Source organism: Gordionus sp. m RMFG-2023, chromosome 4, assembly GCF_954871325.1.
Source record: "Gordionus sp. m RMFG-2023 chromosome 4, tfGorSpeb1-WG-v2, whole genome shotgun sequence".
In the NCBI taxonomy this organism is placed as follows: domain Eukaryota; kingdom Metazoa; phylum Nematomorpha; class Gordioida; order Chordodea; family Parachordodidae; genus Gordionus; species Gordionus sp. m RMFG-2023.
The window spans coordinates 29,972,032-29,990,024 of record NC_088778.1 but is presented as its reverse complement, the minus strand read 5'-3'; the positions used below and the strand labels follow the sequence as shown (position 1 = coordinate 29,990,024).

The 17,993-nt window shown below is 27.9% G+C and overlaps 1 protein-coding gene across 3 annotated transcripts in view; it reads right to left on the bottom strand.

Annotated features, from left to right (window-relative positions):
• Window positions 1-17,993, bottom strand: part of LOC135927777 (uncharacterized) — an 88,491-nt gene that overhangs the window by 56,972 nt on the left and 13,526 nt on the right. For all 3 annotated transcript variants that reach the window (XM_065463955.1, XM_065463956.1, XM_065463957.1), the window contains exons 6-7: window positions 6,641-7,182; window positions 2,688-2,783 (exon numbers count right to left, since the gene is read on the bottom strand). In XM_065463955.1, coding sequence (XP_065320027.1) covers window positions 2,688-2,783; window positions 6,641-7,182 — 638 coding nt within the window. The remainder of the gene's footprint in view (window positions 1-2,687; window positions 2,784-6,640; window positions 7,183-17,993) is intronic.

The following is a 17,993-nucleotide window of genomic DNA, read 5'->3' as shown; positions in this document are numbered from 1 at the left end:
GGGGTGGGGGAAGTGAAGATTTAGAATATTTTTTTTATACTTAATTTCAAATTTCTTTTTTATATATTAATAAATTCAAAATATTATCATTTTTAATAATGCCCCAATTAGTTTTGCCAGAAAATCAAACCCAATATCAAATTTATTAAAAAATTCTAATGACTAATAACTATACAATCATTCCTGGAATAGATGCCAAACTAAAATTAAAGGACTTTTTTATTTAAAAAATAATATTATAATGTTATCGAAAAAAATAAGCCAATTTATTATATTATCCGAAATGGATGAAATATTTTAGAAGCATCACAATGATAAAAATCATTTTAGTTATTTTGTTAAACAATAAATTTTGATAATAAATTATTATTATTAAGACCCGATCTCAAAATCATTTAAACGAAGTGTTTCAAAATTTTTCAATAATAATTATATATATATATACACACATATATTATAATATTTTATGCGGCTTTACCTTGTTTAAAATATTAACACGAATCTTCTTAACTTTTGATGAACATTATTTTATAAAATTAAAATTTATATAGAAATATATCCGTTAGATGGCGTGTAATGTTATATTTTTTAAAATATGTTTTTAAATTTAGAAAAATTGCTCATTAAATCATCGCTTTTTTTGCTATTAATGCATATTATCTTACCAGCAACGGGCACAATAAAAGTTTTTAATAAAGAATTAATATATCATAATAATAATTATATTTACTCAAATAAAAAAATTACTGCACAACCTAATTATGCATTAAATCTTACCTTACATGATAGTTATGAAGGCGATTACAGGATAGTTTTTAATGCTGCATTTATAATATAAGCGCGATTCGCTCAAGCAAAGCGAAATTAATCTCTAACGAAATCACAGCTGATTAGTCACAGGCGATAATACTTTTTTTTTTGAAATATACGAAAACAGCTGTTGCAGATTTCATTGTGCTCAGTATTTATAAATTGAACCTATTATTGGCTTGATTATGTAAATTATGTAGAGAAAAAAAAATTGCGCTTATGCCACGCGGGAATTGAATAATAAAAATAATTATGAAATGGAAAATATACTTGGAAAAATTACAAAGGTAATTGGAGACAAAGAGACAAGACAAGGAATGCGAAAGAAAAACATTTCAGAAGCTACAAGATGAGAAGGGAATGTGGTAGGAATAAGATAATTTTATTGAAATTATTATGTTGGATATAAAGATCTGCATCGGGTCTAAAAATATTTAGGCCAGTAATAAAGATGTTTATCATGGCCTGAAGAAAATTATAAAAACCAATTCCGACCCCGGGCAGGAGGGGAATTGGTCCAAGCTTTGAGAGTCTCTAATTGGATATTGAATATATAAGCATATTTATTATTAAAACTAAATATAATCCTGGTTCTATTTAAACCCCTAATCGAACTATGATATAATTTTACAAAATTTTAATAATTGAAACCTGTGAATTCGAACTATGTCCTGCAATTAAGTTTTTTTTTTGATTAATATATTTCTTAAAATAACTAGTTAATTAGTGAAAAGCAAAGTTTTAACAATACTAGGGTATACTCTAAGGAAGGAATAAAGTATGCATTATGAACATGCACATGAGCCATAAATCTCGTATACAAGTTATTTTTAACGCTATTTAGAAGATTTATATTCAATAAAATTAAGCATTGAATACTAACATTATCTACAAAAAAAAATTACTATTCTCTTTATTTAACGCGCACTTAATTATATATACGCAATCTTTAAAAAATCTGCCTAAAGATTTTATGATACATTTTGAAATTTGTCCCGTTACGAGAAATTATTATTTGTCTCCCCGATTCGACTAATTTTCACGCTGCGTGAGTAAATAATGCATTTCAAATGGCCTTGTGCAAATTAGTAAAATTACCGCTTGGCATTAGCAACCAAAACAATATTTTTTTTATCATCGTTTTGTTAATATTATAATAAAATTTAATATAAATATAACTTACTTATATCCTAAAAAGGAATATTTAGCAATTAAAGAAATAAGAAGGCAGACGATAATATAATTTCCAAAAACAAAATCCTTTATTTTTAGAACTTATTTAAAATTTTGAATCGGACGATATTTAATAAAAAGGCAACCTCAATTTAAACAAGGGACGCGTTACTAAAAAATTACGGAAAAACGTACACTCAATTTGTGTGCACTATAATAAATCCGAATTCAATTTAAGTATAGAAAAATACTGGATTGGAGAAAAAGTACGATTATTCAAGGAAAGCTGTAATTTTGTTTTTTTAGACGCTCGAGGAAATATTTAAAAATAAAAATGATCTTTAAAATGAGTGAGGTTCGAGGTTCAACACGATTCAAATGAAAATTTTGAAAATCAAGGTCCGATTCGAAACTAGTTTCAAGAATCTAATAAAAACATAATTCTAAACATTGGAAATTCTATAATAGAACTAATTCCTATTTTTAAAAAAATAAATTCTTAACCAAGTTTCTGCCTACCTACCTCGTCTTAATTTTTGTTCTTAATCCTGAATTATACTCAGAAAACGATATGGGCACCCTTTTAAGTTTTTAAACTCATTCCTATTTATTTTATATTCAAGTCTAAAAAATCACTTATTTTGATAACTGTTTAACTCTATAATTTTTAAATATCACGGAAAATAATAAATTTATATATATACTTGGGCAAATTTTTCTCCTACACCGTGGGATGATAATTGAAGGAATTTGGTGGATCCTACCTTTGACGTTTCCAATTTTTTATTCTTCAGCAATTCCTAAATTAAAATTTTTTTTTAAATATCATTTTTTAAGCGAGTTTTTAAAGTATATATATATATGGTAATTAATGTAAGAATTTTATAAAAATTTAACCAGTAGGTGGAGAGCAGTTCGATTATTTGAGCCCTAAGTATTACTTATAACTAGGCCTCATTTATAGGAAGCACCATAATAGCGCGACATCTCATCCCATCCATGCTTAGTTGTCATTTTGGCGATGATTAAAGAATTGTTAAACAATCTTAGCAGGTTTACTATAAACAAAGCCTTACTTTCCACATTATTCCGCAATATTAAATTTTTCCCAAAAAATATTTTGTAGGAAAAGGTAAGCTATAACCGGAGAAGGTTTGGCCTAAAATTATGGAACCTAGATTAAAAAGAGTTCTAGTTCCGGTGTTCAAAACATTTTGCATAATTATATGTAAATTAGCCGCACTTTGTCAGACCTAGTGTTGTTAAAAAGCCCGATTTGGGTCAATTTTTAAAAAACTGATGGTAGCCTTAAAAATTGGTCCTAATCGGGTTAACAATTCTACCCAGGTCCGGTTCCCAGAAATTTTTATATTTTTGGTTCCGAAGGATCTGAGTTCTGTTGTTACGATCTATTTATAATCTAGTGAAAATGCTTATAAAATAAATGTGTCTACAAGACTTAGAAGTCCAGACTCATAAAATTCTAGGGCCTCCACTAATCTAGAAAAAAAAACTCTGACTTGAACTCGAAGAATATAACGTTCTTCGTTATGAATAAGTGAAAGAGTTTTTGATATGTCCTAGACCTATTAAACATAAATCAGTGTTGCTACCTTTTATTTGTGACATGGTTTTCAATATATTATTTTAGGACATTTTTTAAAAAATTACTGGACTGAAGCACCTTTGAACTAATTAAAATTTTTATAAAAACCATTATGAGCAATTAACTAATATTTTAATTATATAAAATTTAATAAAAAACTTTATAAAATTTACCCAATGGAAAATACAATGGATGACGATTTTTAAGAATTTAGTTTATATAGTGGATTATTTAATAATGCTGTAAACTTTACTGCAAAAAAAGCAAAGCGTTACTCGCTACTTTTTTTTTAAAAAAAAGGAACTCGTTACTTTCTATTCAAAGAAAAGTAACGAGTAACACTAAAAAATACTATATATATATAAAAAATTTTCCCCCCATAGATAATAATAATAAAATTATATACAAATAAAATATTTTTGTAATAATTTTGCCTTAATTCTCAGAAGATTTTCAAAATTTTGATCAGATTAAACGAGAGGGCATAGTACTCAGCACGGCTCACACGTTCAATTGGTGCAGAGGAATAAAAAAAATTTTAATTGGGGGAATTTATTAAAATTTGTTAAAGAATGATCTTTATTACCAAAAAAAATACAGAAATCTTCATTCAGATCCTGGTCAAATTTTTTTTTAAAATCTATCAGAATTTTATCTAAATTCTAATTTTTACCTTCATATATCTATATAGATTTGTGCTGGACAAACGGTTAAAATTACACTTAGAATAAGTGTAGACTAGTGTTGTTAAACGGCTAACTCAATATTTTAATAAGAAAAATATTATTTCATCCTTAAGATTTTGCTCCTAAGGTGGCAACATCTATTAACGAAATCTCGAGGCTTAGACAATATTTTTTGGCATTGAGTTTTAAAAAATCGGCTTAAATCGAGCTGTTAAACAACATTAGTGCAGACTTAGTGCCTTAATTATCTTTATTAGTGTAAAATATTACATGTTGGGAGGAGGGGAGGGCATGGCAGAGTTAAACTATCTTCACCAGAAGAAATAAGTGCTATTAACATTTATATTCTATCTACAATATATTATAATAACATACTTGAATGTATAAAATTCAACAATAAACAACAAAAATATAAGAAATAAACTAAAAATGAAGTACTATGTTAGTTGATCTGAATTGAAAACTCTGCGTAAATATTAAAATTAAAAAAAAAATGAATTATATAATAAAATATGTTTTTCCCACTTTTTTGAGGAAAAATTTAAAGTAACGAAAGAGTAACGTTTGCATTACCATTACTCAAAAAAAATTAACTCGTTACTTACCTTTTGAAACATGGTTATGAATGCATCAAAAAAAGATACACTATTAGTAACGACGTTACTTTCATCGACGTTACTTTACAGCAGTGCAATTTAATTACGAAACCGCATATGTTTCAAATTCAATACAATCCGTTTATTTAAACCAACTATCTTTAAAAGCCTGCAGAAAAGACCAGTCAATAAAATGATAATTTTGGCAAAAACGTGAAGGGATGGTTAAATTAAAACCTTCCCATAATGAAAAATCATCGATTCGTCCAATCACAAAATAGAGAAATGCACATTTTCCTTTGTGTATTATAATTATTATAAAAAAGTAATTAAATTTCTTCTTTTCTTCTATTCATAAATCCCATAAATGATAGAGATTTTATTATTTACTCTGAATTAGTGGCGTAGCCAGGATTTATCTTGGGGTGGGGTGGGGATGTAAACCCACTTGTTATGATTAATTTCATCGGTTAGACAGTGTAAAGAAGAAGAGCTAAATATTTTTAAAAAAGCCAATAAAATTGGCAACATGCCAAAATAGAAAATATTAAAGAAAGAACTAAACATCTGGTTTAAGTTACGATTTAGTGCTTGTCGCCAAAATAAAAAATATGACGTCACGCTTTAAACGTGAAGTGGACCACATTTTGGAGGGCACTAATTCTGAATATTGTATCAAACCAGTAAGCAGTGCCTAATTAGTAAATTTTATTACTTTAAATCTATGTGGAAGATGGGTTAAAATGATAGGGGGGGAACTTACTATGAGTGATCGGAGAATATAGAAGACCTGAACATCTGGTTTGCGTTAATATTTAAATAAACCTTCATACATTTTTGCCAATCACAAAAAATAAGTCCGAATTATACGTCAGATAAAAAGTAGGATATTATGCCTTGAGCGTTAAGTCAGATATCAATAATTTATAAGTATTTGGTAAATTTTAGTGATTCAATCCGTTTGATTAGTGAGAAGGACAGAGATTTCTGTTTGGAACAGCCGACAGCCATTTTTAGCCCGGTTTAGAATTCTGAATAGCTTGGTTGGGACATTGTTAAATTTGATTTTTAGAATTTATATGTGCCTATGGTATTGTTTATTAGATTTTTAGGATTTTTTCCTGCACCGTTTAAAATAAAAAAAACTTCTGAGATAATTTAAAATAGATAATTGGAGAATGAAAACACATCCATTTTATTTAATCATATCTACCACGGAGAGGGGGGGGGGAGGTCAGCCCATCTTCTACTTTACACAACTGCTATGGATCTTTGAGATTAGACATTCGTTTTATTAGAAAAAAGGTTTCAATTAATTTGAAATGATTTTACATACTCCATCAAAAACTCATTTAAATAAACCCCTCTAAAATCCCAAAATTGGGAAACAATATAGTTTTAATGAGAAAACATGGTTATGCGACATGATATCAATGCAACATGATATCAATTCAACATGATATTAATGCCAATGCAATATGATATCAACGCAACATGATATCAACAACTTATTTGTGAAGAATTCCATATAAAAAGAATTACTCTCTTACAACTCTATTATAAGATTTAGTGTCTCTTTCTACTTTATTGACTAAAAATTTGACTTATTTTAAGCCTTTCTTCCTCATTCTATTTGTTGGTAACAAATAACCCCTAGAATAGCCTATTAACATTTTTCGGTGGTAAATGAAAAAGGAATATTTTAACACTGGTTTAAGTTATAAAAGATGACTATAAGTTTATAACAAAGCATGGGACTTGCGTTTTACGTCGTTTATACTATCCAGAAGTGACATGTTTCGTGTTCCATTGTTTTGACCAAAAGCCCTCCGCCTATGTTTTCCTAATTGCTCGAATGTTCTGTTAGTAGCATTATTATTTATACCACATTGGGCTATTTCGTCTATCCCAGATGGCATTGAACCGGTTTGAATCCTAAAGGAAGGGGATGTCAAAGTAATCGGAGATGATAATTGCAGGGTCGAGTTCTCAAGGCTTAAATTTGTAGGACGTATCTTAACCTTTTCGAGAGTGGGTTTAACAATGTTCATATCGGCGCGTATTTCGAAAGGGTTATACCTGCCCCTGGAATTATCAACATTTGTAGGCTCTGTCATTATATTGTTATTGAAATCGTATCGAAAGCGGGGTGAGAATTGTTCGCCGCGTCCATGGCTAACGGGTCGGTTAATTTTGGCGTTATTTGTTTGTTGGTGGTAGAGAGAGGAATGTTGGTAAAGGTAGGCCTCGAAAGTATAGTTTCGCTGTTGATCTTGATCTCGGCAGCTATAATCGGTATTACTGTTATTATCTAAAATTGGAGTGGTAGTATTTTTCCGTATGGATAAGATTTTTTTAAAAAAAAATGTTTTTAAAATGAATTATTTTTCAAAAAAAATTCATTGATTTTTAGGCAAAAGTTCTTATTATATAGTGGTTATTTAAAAAAAAAAAACTCTTTAGATAATACAATTATATACAATTTTTTTAAAATAATATCTAATATTTAATATTTAATATCTAATGATAATATAATACTTTTTTGGGGGAAAATTGTTATTTTTTTTTGGTCTATCAAAACCATATTAAATATAAAAAAAAATTTTTTTTAAAAAAATTCGAGTAAAAATAGATAAAATATTTTATTTATATAAAATATAACTTTTACCTTGACTACGATATTATAAATTTCGGATGTTAGTATCGTTATAATGATTTTGTTAACGCTTTTTAAAGTGGTAGAGGGTTAGGATATAAATGGGTGGGGGGGGGAGGTCCCAATAATTTATTTTTTAAATTTTGCTTTCTTACATTTTAAATTTTATAAACATATTTAAGAGAAAAAGTTAGCTACGGATCAAATATCCTTTCCCTAAATTGAATTCCCTAATTTTTAAAATATTGCTCTTCCAAATAACAATTCTTCTTTGCAAGAATTTACCCGTGCTTTCACGGAGTAACTAAACAAAGGGGCCATTTATTTTTTTTATAAAAAAGGGATTCGTGAAGAAATATTCATTAAAATTCTCTATTTTAACTAGTTTTGTTAAATTCAGAGTTGTTAAAAGATACTTTTTAAATGGATCTAGATATAGATACAACGTCTAAAATAATAAATAGATACAGATTATTTAATCAAAAATCTATCTAGATACAGATACCACATTTTTAAGTATCTAGACCCTTTAACAACTCTGGTTAAATTACATAGCTTTGACCATCTCAATTATGTCATAGTCAAACTTTAAACCTAAAAAATCGAATTAAGCTTTTAAGTTGTGAGTCTCGACTTGAAGATTGATTCGAATATTTTTTGGATAACAATATGGCCACGCTGTTTTATAGTTGACTAAAGTGTTAGGTAGTTTAACAACACTAATTTTAACTAAATGGATTTTTTTTTGTTTAACCTTTTTGCTTAAAAGTGCGCTGTCTGATTTCCCCCCCCCCCCTGCATTACTCAAACTCTAGTACTGTCATTAAATGTTCACTTTACGGTGGTAACGTTTTTGGTCAATTATAGTATACTTTAAAGGCATTTTAAAATAGCAATACAAACAATATTTGGGATGTCAAGAATTATGATACTAAAATATTAGGTGTGATAATCATCAGTGTATTAAAAGGGGTGGCAGCCATACATTTAAACCTCACCCTCACTCCCTAAATCTATTAAAAACTTCAAATCAAAATTAAAAAAAACATTGATGGAAGAAGTTTTTACAATGTTTTAATTGTGTATTTAACGCGCTCCACAACACCGAGATGAGGTATTAATTCTAATTATATAATATTACACTAACGCCCAATACAATTTGGCTGTCCCTAAAATTATTTTTATTTGGCGGATGGTCTTTCTTTCTTTCTTGCTCACTCTGTTCGCATGGGCCTGCTTCTTTGTTAAAATCCCTTCTTATATTTTTTTTAGCGATTAATCAATTTTTTTTAAAAAATATAAAAATAAAATATAATAACATAATAAATATTATTTTTAATTAATTTTCAGGTCAAAATGTAATGCTATAATACTGTATTCATAAATATAAAATAGTAAATTATTTTTATTTTATAAAAGAGTTAAATTTTTTTATAGTAAAAAGTTATATTTTTCAAAAAAAACACACATCAAATTATATTTAAAAAATTTTTTTTATGCCATGTTTGTTGTTGTATGATCATTTATTATATAGAGCTGCATATAAATTATTTTTTTTTTAAAAAAAAAAAAAACACATCTATCTTCTTCATCTAGTTCAGTTTGCTATTTATCATAGTTTTTAATACATTTTACTGGTGTTGTTAAACGGCTCGTTTTAAGCCGATTTTTAGAACGGCTAACTAAATATTTTAGTCAGGAAAATATTGGCCAAGCCTCGAGATTTCGTTAATATATGTCCATTGGCGTACACAGCGGGGGGGGGGGAAGCAGGTAACCCCCCCCCAAGCCAAAATGCAGATGCCGGACATATTTTTCAAAAATATTATTTTCTATATTTTATTATATTTATTCATATCTTCTTTTTAAATTTTTATATTATTACCTTTTTCATTTACCAATTTACTTTATCAATTAATTTCATTTTCATGTTTTCCTTGTGGCGGAATATTTATCTATTATTTTTAAATTTCCCGGTATTATAATTTTCAAATTTCTAGTCATGGATATTAGAATTTTTTTAAAAATGCTGAAGGTGAAAATCATGCTAAAAAGCAAAAAAGTATAGTATAATAATTAAATAATATTTTAATTTAAAAATATTTTTAGCAATTAAAACCCCTCCCATAATAGCTAATAATGAAAGAATTGTTGAAAAAATAATAGATAGTCAGCATTTCGTGGCCACAAGGATTCAGGAAGCTTAAATTTTAATAATAATGATAACGAAGGTAATTTTCGTGGACTTTTAAAATTTTAAGCATTAGGAGATCCTGTATTAATGGAGAGCCTCATTAGTACCAATAAAAATGCTACTTATCTCAGCCCTAGGATACAAAATGAGATAATTGATATTTGCAACAATATCATTTTAGAAAAATTGATTGTTGAAATCAATTCTGCCCCATGCTTCTCAATTTTGGCAGATGAGACCACGGACATTGCTGGCATTGAGCAGAAGTCGTTGTGTGCGCAATATGTAGATACTCATAAAAACATTATCAAGGAAATGTTTCTCCAATTTATTCCTGTTTCAAAGCATGACTGGGTCTGCTTTAACTGATGTAATATTTGTGAATCTTAAAAAATTAAAAGTATTAATTAATCTTATTATATAATTATTTTAAAATATATAGCTAAATATAAATATGTTACGTGGGCAAGGGTATGATGGAGCACGTGCAATGAGTGGACAATTCAATGGGCTTCAGGCATTTATTAAAAAATATGCCCAAGAGCTACATATGTCCACTGTGCTGCCCATTCGCTCAACTTAGCAATATCGGATTCATGTTCTTTACCATTGATATCAAATTCTTTAGGTTTTTAATTATTAAAATTAAATTTTTTATATTTATATCAGGTAAAATATCTACCATCTATGAGACGTTTAGATACCCCAAGCGTCAAAATATTTTGAACAGAATTATATCTGATGCCCAACAAGGAAAAAAAAATGCAAAAAGCTTGTCCAACAAGATGGAGTCTTCGACAGCAAGCAGTAACAGCTTTTATCGAGTTAGAAGAGCCGATTATTAATGCTCTTACAGAAATATCACAATGGTCTGAAAGATATATTTCTTCAGATTTTTTACGCATTTGTATTAATAAATTATTTAATTATACAACTATTTTATGTAATACTTTTCAAAAACCTGATATTGATTTGATTGAGATGATGAGAATAGCAGAGACAATTTTATTAGAACTCAAAGAAATTAGAGCTAATGCTGATGAGGAATTTCATATTTTATATGTTAATGTTGAATCAAAAGCAGAGCTATACGAGTCAATATTTGTCTCCCTCGACTTGCAGTAAGGCAAACTTATCGTCCAAATATTAATATAGGGTCAATATAAGAATATTATAAAATAAATGTCTTTATACCTCCTTTGGATTCATTTATAACCCAAGTAAATGAAAGGTTTTTAAATCATCAAGAAGCACTTATCAATCTGCAGATATTACTTCCGCAAAAGCCCTCTGAACCTTTTTCAGATGGTGATAAAAAAAAAAATAAAATATTTGAAAGATTTTTATTATGAAGACATTAATGTATCTCATGATGCGTTATTAGCTGATGCCAACTATGGTATAAAAGATTAACTATGGTTGATATAGTCCCAAAAAATGCTATGGATGCTTTGCATCATTTCAAACATCTTTTAGATTATTTTCCCAATATATTGAAATTATTATATATATTAGCAACTCTTCCCATTAGTACTGCAACTAATGAGAGAACATTCTCTTCTTTAAGAAGATTAAAAACGTACCTAAGAAGTACAACTTCTGAAAGTAGGTTGAATGGTCTGGCCCTTTTGAATATTCATAGGCATTTGACGCCAAACACGGATGAGATAATTGAAAAATTAGCTCACTCCCAACGAAGATTGGATTTTACATTATAAAAATATAATGTTTCTATAATATTTTTTGTGCTATCATTTTTTAATGTCTTGTATATTTTTCTTTTACATAAAAAATATAATTATTCATATTTCCAACATTTAGATTTTTTATACTTTATATATAAATTTTAAAGGCTCAAAAAAATTAAAATTCCTATTATGGATTATTTATTTTATAGTCATCATATCCTGGTTATATCCATTTAATATTTTATAATTCAGATTTATTTAAAGTATTTATATGCCGCCGGTTATATCCGTTTAATAATTTTTAAATCAAATTTATTTTTATATACCGATTTATATATTTAATTTTTTATAATTCATATTAATTTAAATTTGTATATTAGAAATAGTAATTAGTACTAATAAATTTATGCTTGATATTTTTAAATAAAAATAATTTTAATTTAAAAATTTTTAATTATCCCCCCCCCCCCCCCCCACATACCAAATTCCTGCGTACGCTACTGTATATGTCTACACCTTTGTTCCTTCTATGAGCAAAATCTTCAGGATTGCGTAGTATTTTTCTGGATGAAATATTGAGTTGGCCGTTTTACACTACATTTTTCATAATTTATTTGGAAATATTTTACTTCTAATTTGTTCAGTTTATAAAGGATGTTTCTATTATAAATAAATATTGAATTTAAAAAAAAATTTGTCATTTTCTATGAAGTCTCTATAGAAAAAAAAGAGAAAGGAAGCAATGCGGACTTGAGATGGTCATCCATTTTTTGAAATTTTCCCATAATGGAACATTCTAATTAAGCTGATAACTATTCTTTTCTTTTTGATATCGATGAATATTTGGATTTATACGATCAGCGTTTAGGCTTGCGTTATAATCCTCTCCCCTAGTTCCAGAGATGTACCTTATTATTGGAATAAAGGATGGCACGGGATTTTATTTCTAGGCTACCTTCCCATTTTAAATGGAACCAAAGCCTATCACTTTAAAATAGCATATGGACCCGGCAGCATGACTTTGATTCCTTGGCATAGAGGTTAAATCATACATTTGGGATCGTGTTTGTGTTAAGGGTTTTTTCTTCAACTTTAGGTTAATTAGTTATACCTATGTTAACAATTACTCATAGGGTTTCAAGTTTTATAATGACTATAGTCCTTTATTTCTCATTTATCCAGGATATAGTAGTTTAAAATTTGAAGGCTTTTAAAATCCCTGACTAAAAATAACGAACCCAAGCCGATCTTTATAAATAAGATTCAGCTGGAAATATCGATGGGGACGCTTAAATATTTCCGCCTCACATTTTTTATATATATCCAGGGGTTTACATAACTTTCGTAATAATTTAAGTTATACAAAATTTTCTTGAGTTTGATTTTAGATAAAGTATTTATGAAATTCTTAAAATGTATTAAATGGAAAAAGAAAAAAAAATGTCTATTCAAATTTATAATAAATTATTTATAAAACTGAAATTTTTTTATAAACCCTCAAATTTTAAAAAAATAACGAAATTGATTTTTTGTTTTAATAAATTATTAATGATATTAAAGAAACTATATCTTATTAAATTTTTTTTTAAAAAAAAACGAAGCTTTTAAGTGGTCAAATTACGTTTGTTTTTAAAACTTTTGATTTCCTTTTGTTATTTAAAGATTATCTGTTTTAATTTTAAACCATTTATATATTTAAAGATATAGGTGTATAATAATTTGATTTACAATCGTCTAAAATATATTGTATATATTCTATCTATCGGCAATGGTGTTATTAAACGGCTCGATTTGAGCCGGTTTTTTAAAACGGCAAATTCAATATTTTAGCCAGAGAAATATTGCCCTAAGCCCCGAGATTTCGTTAATAGATGTTCAATCCTTTGTGCCACCTATGAGCAAAATCTTAAAGGCTTGCATAATATTATTCCTAATAAAATATTGAGTTAGCCGTTTTTTGAGCCGTTTAACAACACTGATCGGCAGTGTTATATTAAAGATAAAAAGTTAAAACGTTTACTTTTCAAAAATAAAAGATACTTTTTAAATGGATCTAGATAAAGATACAACGTCTAAAATAATATCTAGAAAACAGATTATTTAATCAAAAATCTATCTAGATACAGATACCACATTTTTATATCTAGGTACAGTATCTAGATCCTTTAACAACTCTGGTAATTAGTAATTGTTGTTAAATGGTCTCGATTTAGCTGCTTTTGAATTAGGATTGTAGCTTAAAATAATGTTATGTTATGTTAAGCCTCCGTGGTTTCGTTAATAGATGTCCCCAAATCTTTCTACCATTTATGAGCCAAATCTCTAGGTTTGTGCGTGATATTTTTTGCCTAAAATATTGGGCCAATTATAACAACACTAGTAATTAGTAACCGCAACTAGTTATATTTTAACGAATGTAACAAAACGATAAATATAACTAATTAATTTTATAATTGTTAAATTATATATTATCTCTCAATTCATTAACTTTATATGAATATCTCCTTTCCCAAAATTTAAAATTATACTATTTATCAAATACAATGTCTCGTTTACCTTAGGCGATCCTTTAAGGCGGTTTAGGGCCCGAGAAGGCTTATTTTAAGAGAAAAATGAGTACGCCTTTTTAGATGCCAATTTTTTAAAATAATTTATTGTTAAAAATCAAATAAATGTATAATACATTAAAACATTGGCGTACGCAGCGGGGGGGGGGCAGGGGAACAAATCCCCCCCCCCCCCCAAAGCTAAAAAATGCAGATGCCGGATATATTTTTCAAAAATATTTTTGTTTAGAGTGTTGTGCAGATTTAATTTAAAACATTTCCATATTTTTTAATTCTTTTGTAAATAAAAATTTTAATTTGTAAAAATTGATAAGAATATATAAATATGTTATTTTAACAACTTTTTACAAATCAATATTTTCAAATAAATAAATAAATATGGAAATGTTTTGAATTAAATTTACACAGTACTATATTAATTTATATTTGTTAATATTTATTCCTATATATTTAATTATATTTATTATCACATTCATCACTAAGTTTATCAATTAATTTCGATTTAAAGTTTTCCGCCGTAATATTATCTTATTATTTTCAAATTTTTAGTGGCGTAATATTTATCTACCATTTTTAAATTTCTAGTCAAATAATAATTATTCTGAAATTGTCCAACAGGGAGAAAGAAATTGCAAGCTTGTCCTACGAGATAGAGTCTCCGCCATCAAGCAGTAACAGCTTTTATGGAGTTAGAAGAGCCGATTATTTGCTATTACTGACATATCACAATGGCCTGAAAAATTTTTCCTTAGAAGCAAGAAAATTATTGGATTCAATGCTTATTCCAAATTTTTTTTTTCATTAATGTACAACTATTTTATGTATTACTTTTCAAAAACATGATGACTTGACTAAGAAGATGAGAATAGCGAAGAGCATTTTATTAGAACTCAAGAAAATTAGGGCTAATGTTTATGAAGAATTTCATATTTTATATGTTATTGTTAAGTCAAAAGCAGAGCTATACGTGTTTAATATTTGTCTCACTCGACTTGCAGCAAGGCAAGCTCATAGTTAAAACATTAATATAGGATCAGTAGAAGAGTATATCTTAGATACAAATACATTTATAAACCAAATAAATGAATGGTTTTTAATTCATTATGCAGCACTTACCAATCTGCAAATATTATTTCCATAAAAGCCATCCCAACCTTTTTCAGATGGTGATAGAAAAAAAAATATTTGTTGGATTTTTATCGTGAAGATGTTAAAGTATCTTATGATGCTTTATTAGCTGAATAACTATGTTTATAAGATTAACTATGGTTGATACAGTCCCAAAAAATGCTATCGATGCTCTGCATTATTTCAAACACATTTTAGATTATATCCCCAATGTATTAAAAGGGTTTATATATATTAGCAACTCTTCCCAATAGTAAACTAATGAGAGAACATTCTCTTTTTTAAGAAGAATAACATAGCACTGCAGAGGTACCATTTGCAGGGCATGATCCGGATTTTTTAAAGATTTTTACGGCTAAGCTCAATTTTCAGGCCCGGCCCGCTTTTTTATAAAATAAATTATATTTATTTTTGATTTTTATAGCTAATAATAACGATTAAAAAAATTTTCAGCCCGGCCTAGATGTTTTTTTTTAAAAATTTAGGCTCAGCCCGGGTGTTTATTTTTAAAAAATTTGGGCCCGGCCATACTGTCCAGCCCGGGGCCGGGCCTGCAGGTCTCTGAAAAACATACCAAGAAGTACAACTTTTGAAAGTAGATTGAAAGGTTTGGATCTTTTGAATATTCATAGGCATTTGACAACAAGCAAGGATGAGATAATTGAAAAATTAGCTCAATCCCAACGAAGATTGGATTTTACATTGTAAATGTATGACATACAAAATACAATTATTCCCTAAGCTTTTTGTGTATTAATTTATATTTCTAACATTTAAATTTTTTTAACTTTATATATAAATTTTAAAGCTCAAAAAATTCAAATTTCTATTTTGGGTCATTTAAGTGAGTCTTTACATATAATTTTTTTATAATTCACATTAATTTAAAAATGTGTATTAGAAATAGTTATTAGTCCTGATAAATTTATGCTTGATATTTTTAAAAAACAATAATATTTCTTAAAAAATTTTATTATCCCCCCCCCCCCCCCAGACCAAATTCCTGCGTACGCTACTGCATTAACAATATAACGATGCGGGTTGCAGATAAATATTATATTGGGCTATTTCCTTGAAAAATAAATATTATATTATTGTAGTATATTTTTTTTTAGGGCAATTACTTTATTTAAATTCTATCTTTATTTAAATTCTATTTTTCATAAATTTATAATATTAAAAAGTATATGTTGTTTTAAATAGTTTATAAAGTAGCTTACAATGTGTAACTAATTACTCTCAAAATTAAGTTACTTTAAAAAAAAATGTAACTGTTTATGTTACCTTTTAAAAAATGTAACATGTAACTGAAACTAGTTACTTTTAGAGGTAAACCTTAAAGCAACATTGATTACCTGGGCACAGCACAATCATCTATGTGTAATACCTAATAGAATTATCTGAAATTTAAAGTAATATTTTACATATGCAAAATCCCATATTTTTAAATAAAACATGCCCATAGGTAGGAAAATAGAAAAATAATTTGATGAACGCGTTTTTAAATTTGAAGATATAGTTTTGCAGAAAATGTACTTTAATTAGTATATATATATATGTGAAAAAATAAAATAAGACAATTTAAACTTCAACATAATTTACTTATATGTATATATACACACTAAAATTACAATGATTAAACTGAAATATAGCCTCCGGTTACTAAAAATATACATATATTAAGTCTAAAAATTGATATGAAAGTAATCTAGAGTTCCTTCCAAGAAAAAAATAATAATTTATTAGAGACTCCATAGAATCTGAGGTCTTTTCCCTTGTAGCATTTGACCCCCCCCCTCACCTGATATACGGGTGGTGGCTCTCAACACAGCTGATGTAATCATATATATGTTAGCCTCAATGTGTTTATTCCGGCATTGTGTTATTTTTTCAACTTTAATTCCATTTTTTAAGCGCGTTTCTTAAAATTTAAAAATCGGATTTTACCGGAAATACGCTCTATCATGTTGGGAATACCTATCTTATGAATAATAGACTAACCTTTGAGTTCAAATTTATATAAAAAATTTTTGATAAATCTAAAATAAATTTTATTGAGTTCAACAAGGGTTCATGGCAAAATTGCACGAAATTTACAGGGTAGGTAGATGGAATACATTTCCGATAAAATCAGATTTTTTAAATTTTAAAAAAACGCGCTCAAAAATGATTTAAAGTAGAAAAAAAAATAACGTTGCCGGAAATAATACATTGATTGACGCTAACATAAATCTTTTTTTTATGATAGGTTGAATATTCTTATTTTGACATTTCATTTAACCTGAGACGTGCAGGTACAAACCGTAACTAACCGGAAGAATTAATAGCGTTTGAACGTTCTGTTTTTTAAACGCGTTTTTATTAAAATATTAGAGAGAGTTGTTATTCTTTCTTTCTTTCTTTCTTTCTTTCTTTCTTTCTTTCTTTCTTTCTTTCTTTCTTTCTTTCTTTCTTTCTTTCTTTCTTTCTTTCTTTCTTTCTTTCTTTCTTTCTTTCTTTCTTTCTTTCTTTCTTTCTTCGTAAATATTTTTTAAAAAATGGTTGTTCTTCTGACAGCGTCTGTGGCCTACTACTGTATATGTCACCCTACCGTATATAATTGGATTAGAATCCAATACGGATCGGTTTTTCGGAAGCTTGCTATGCGGTTATGTGTTATGGTTGTGTGATATATAGAATATCGGAAGTGCCCACGTGATCCCGTTAATATTTATTATATTAAGATAAAAATGATGAGTCTTCTTATCGTATTTTGATAAATGTTTAACAGATTTGATATATGATGACTAAGGCTTATATATATCATTAATTTAACTCCATCCGCGAGGAAACGTTAAAAATTTTTTTTATATTGGAACCGTTTTAATATTCATTTATATACTGGTCCTA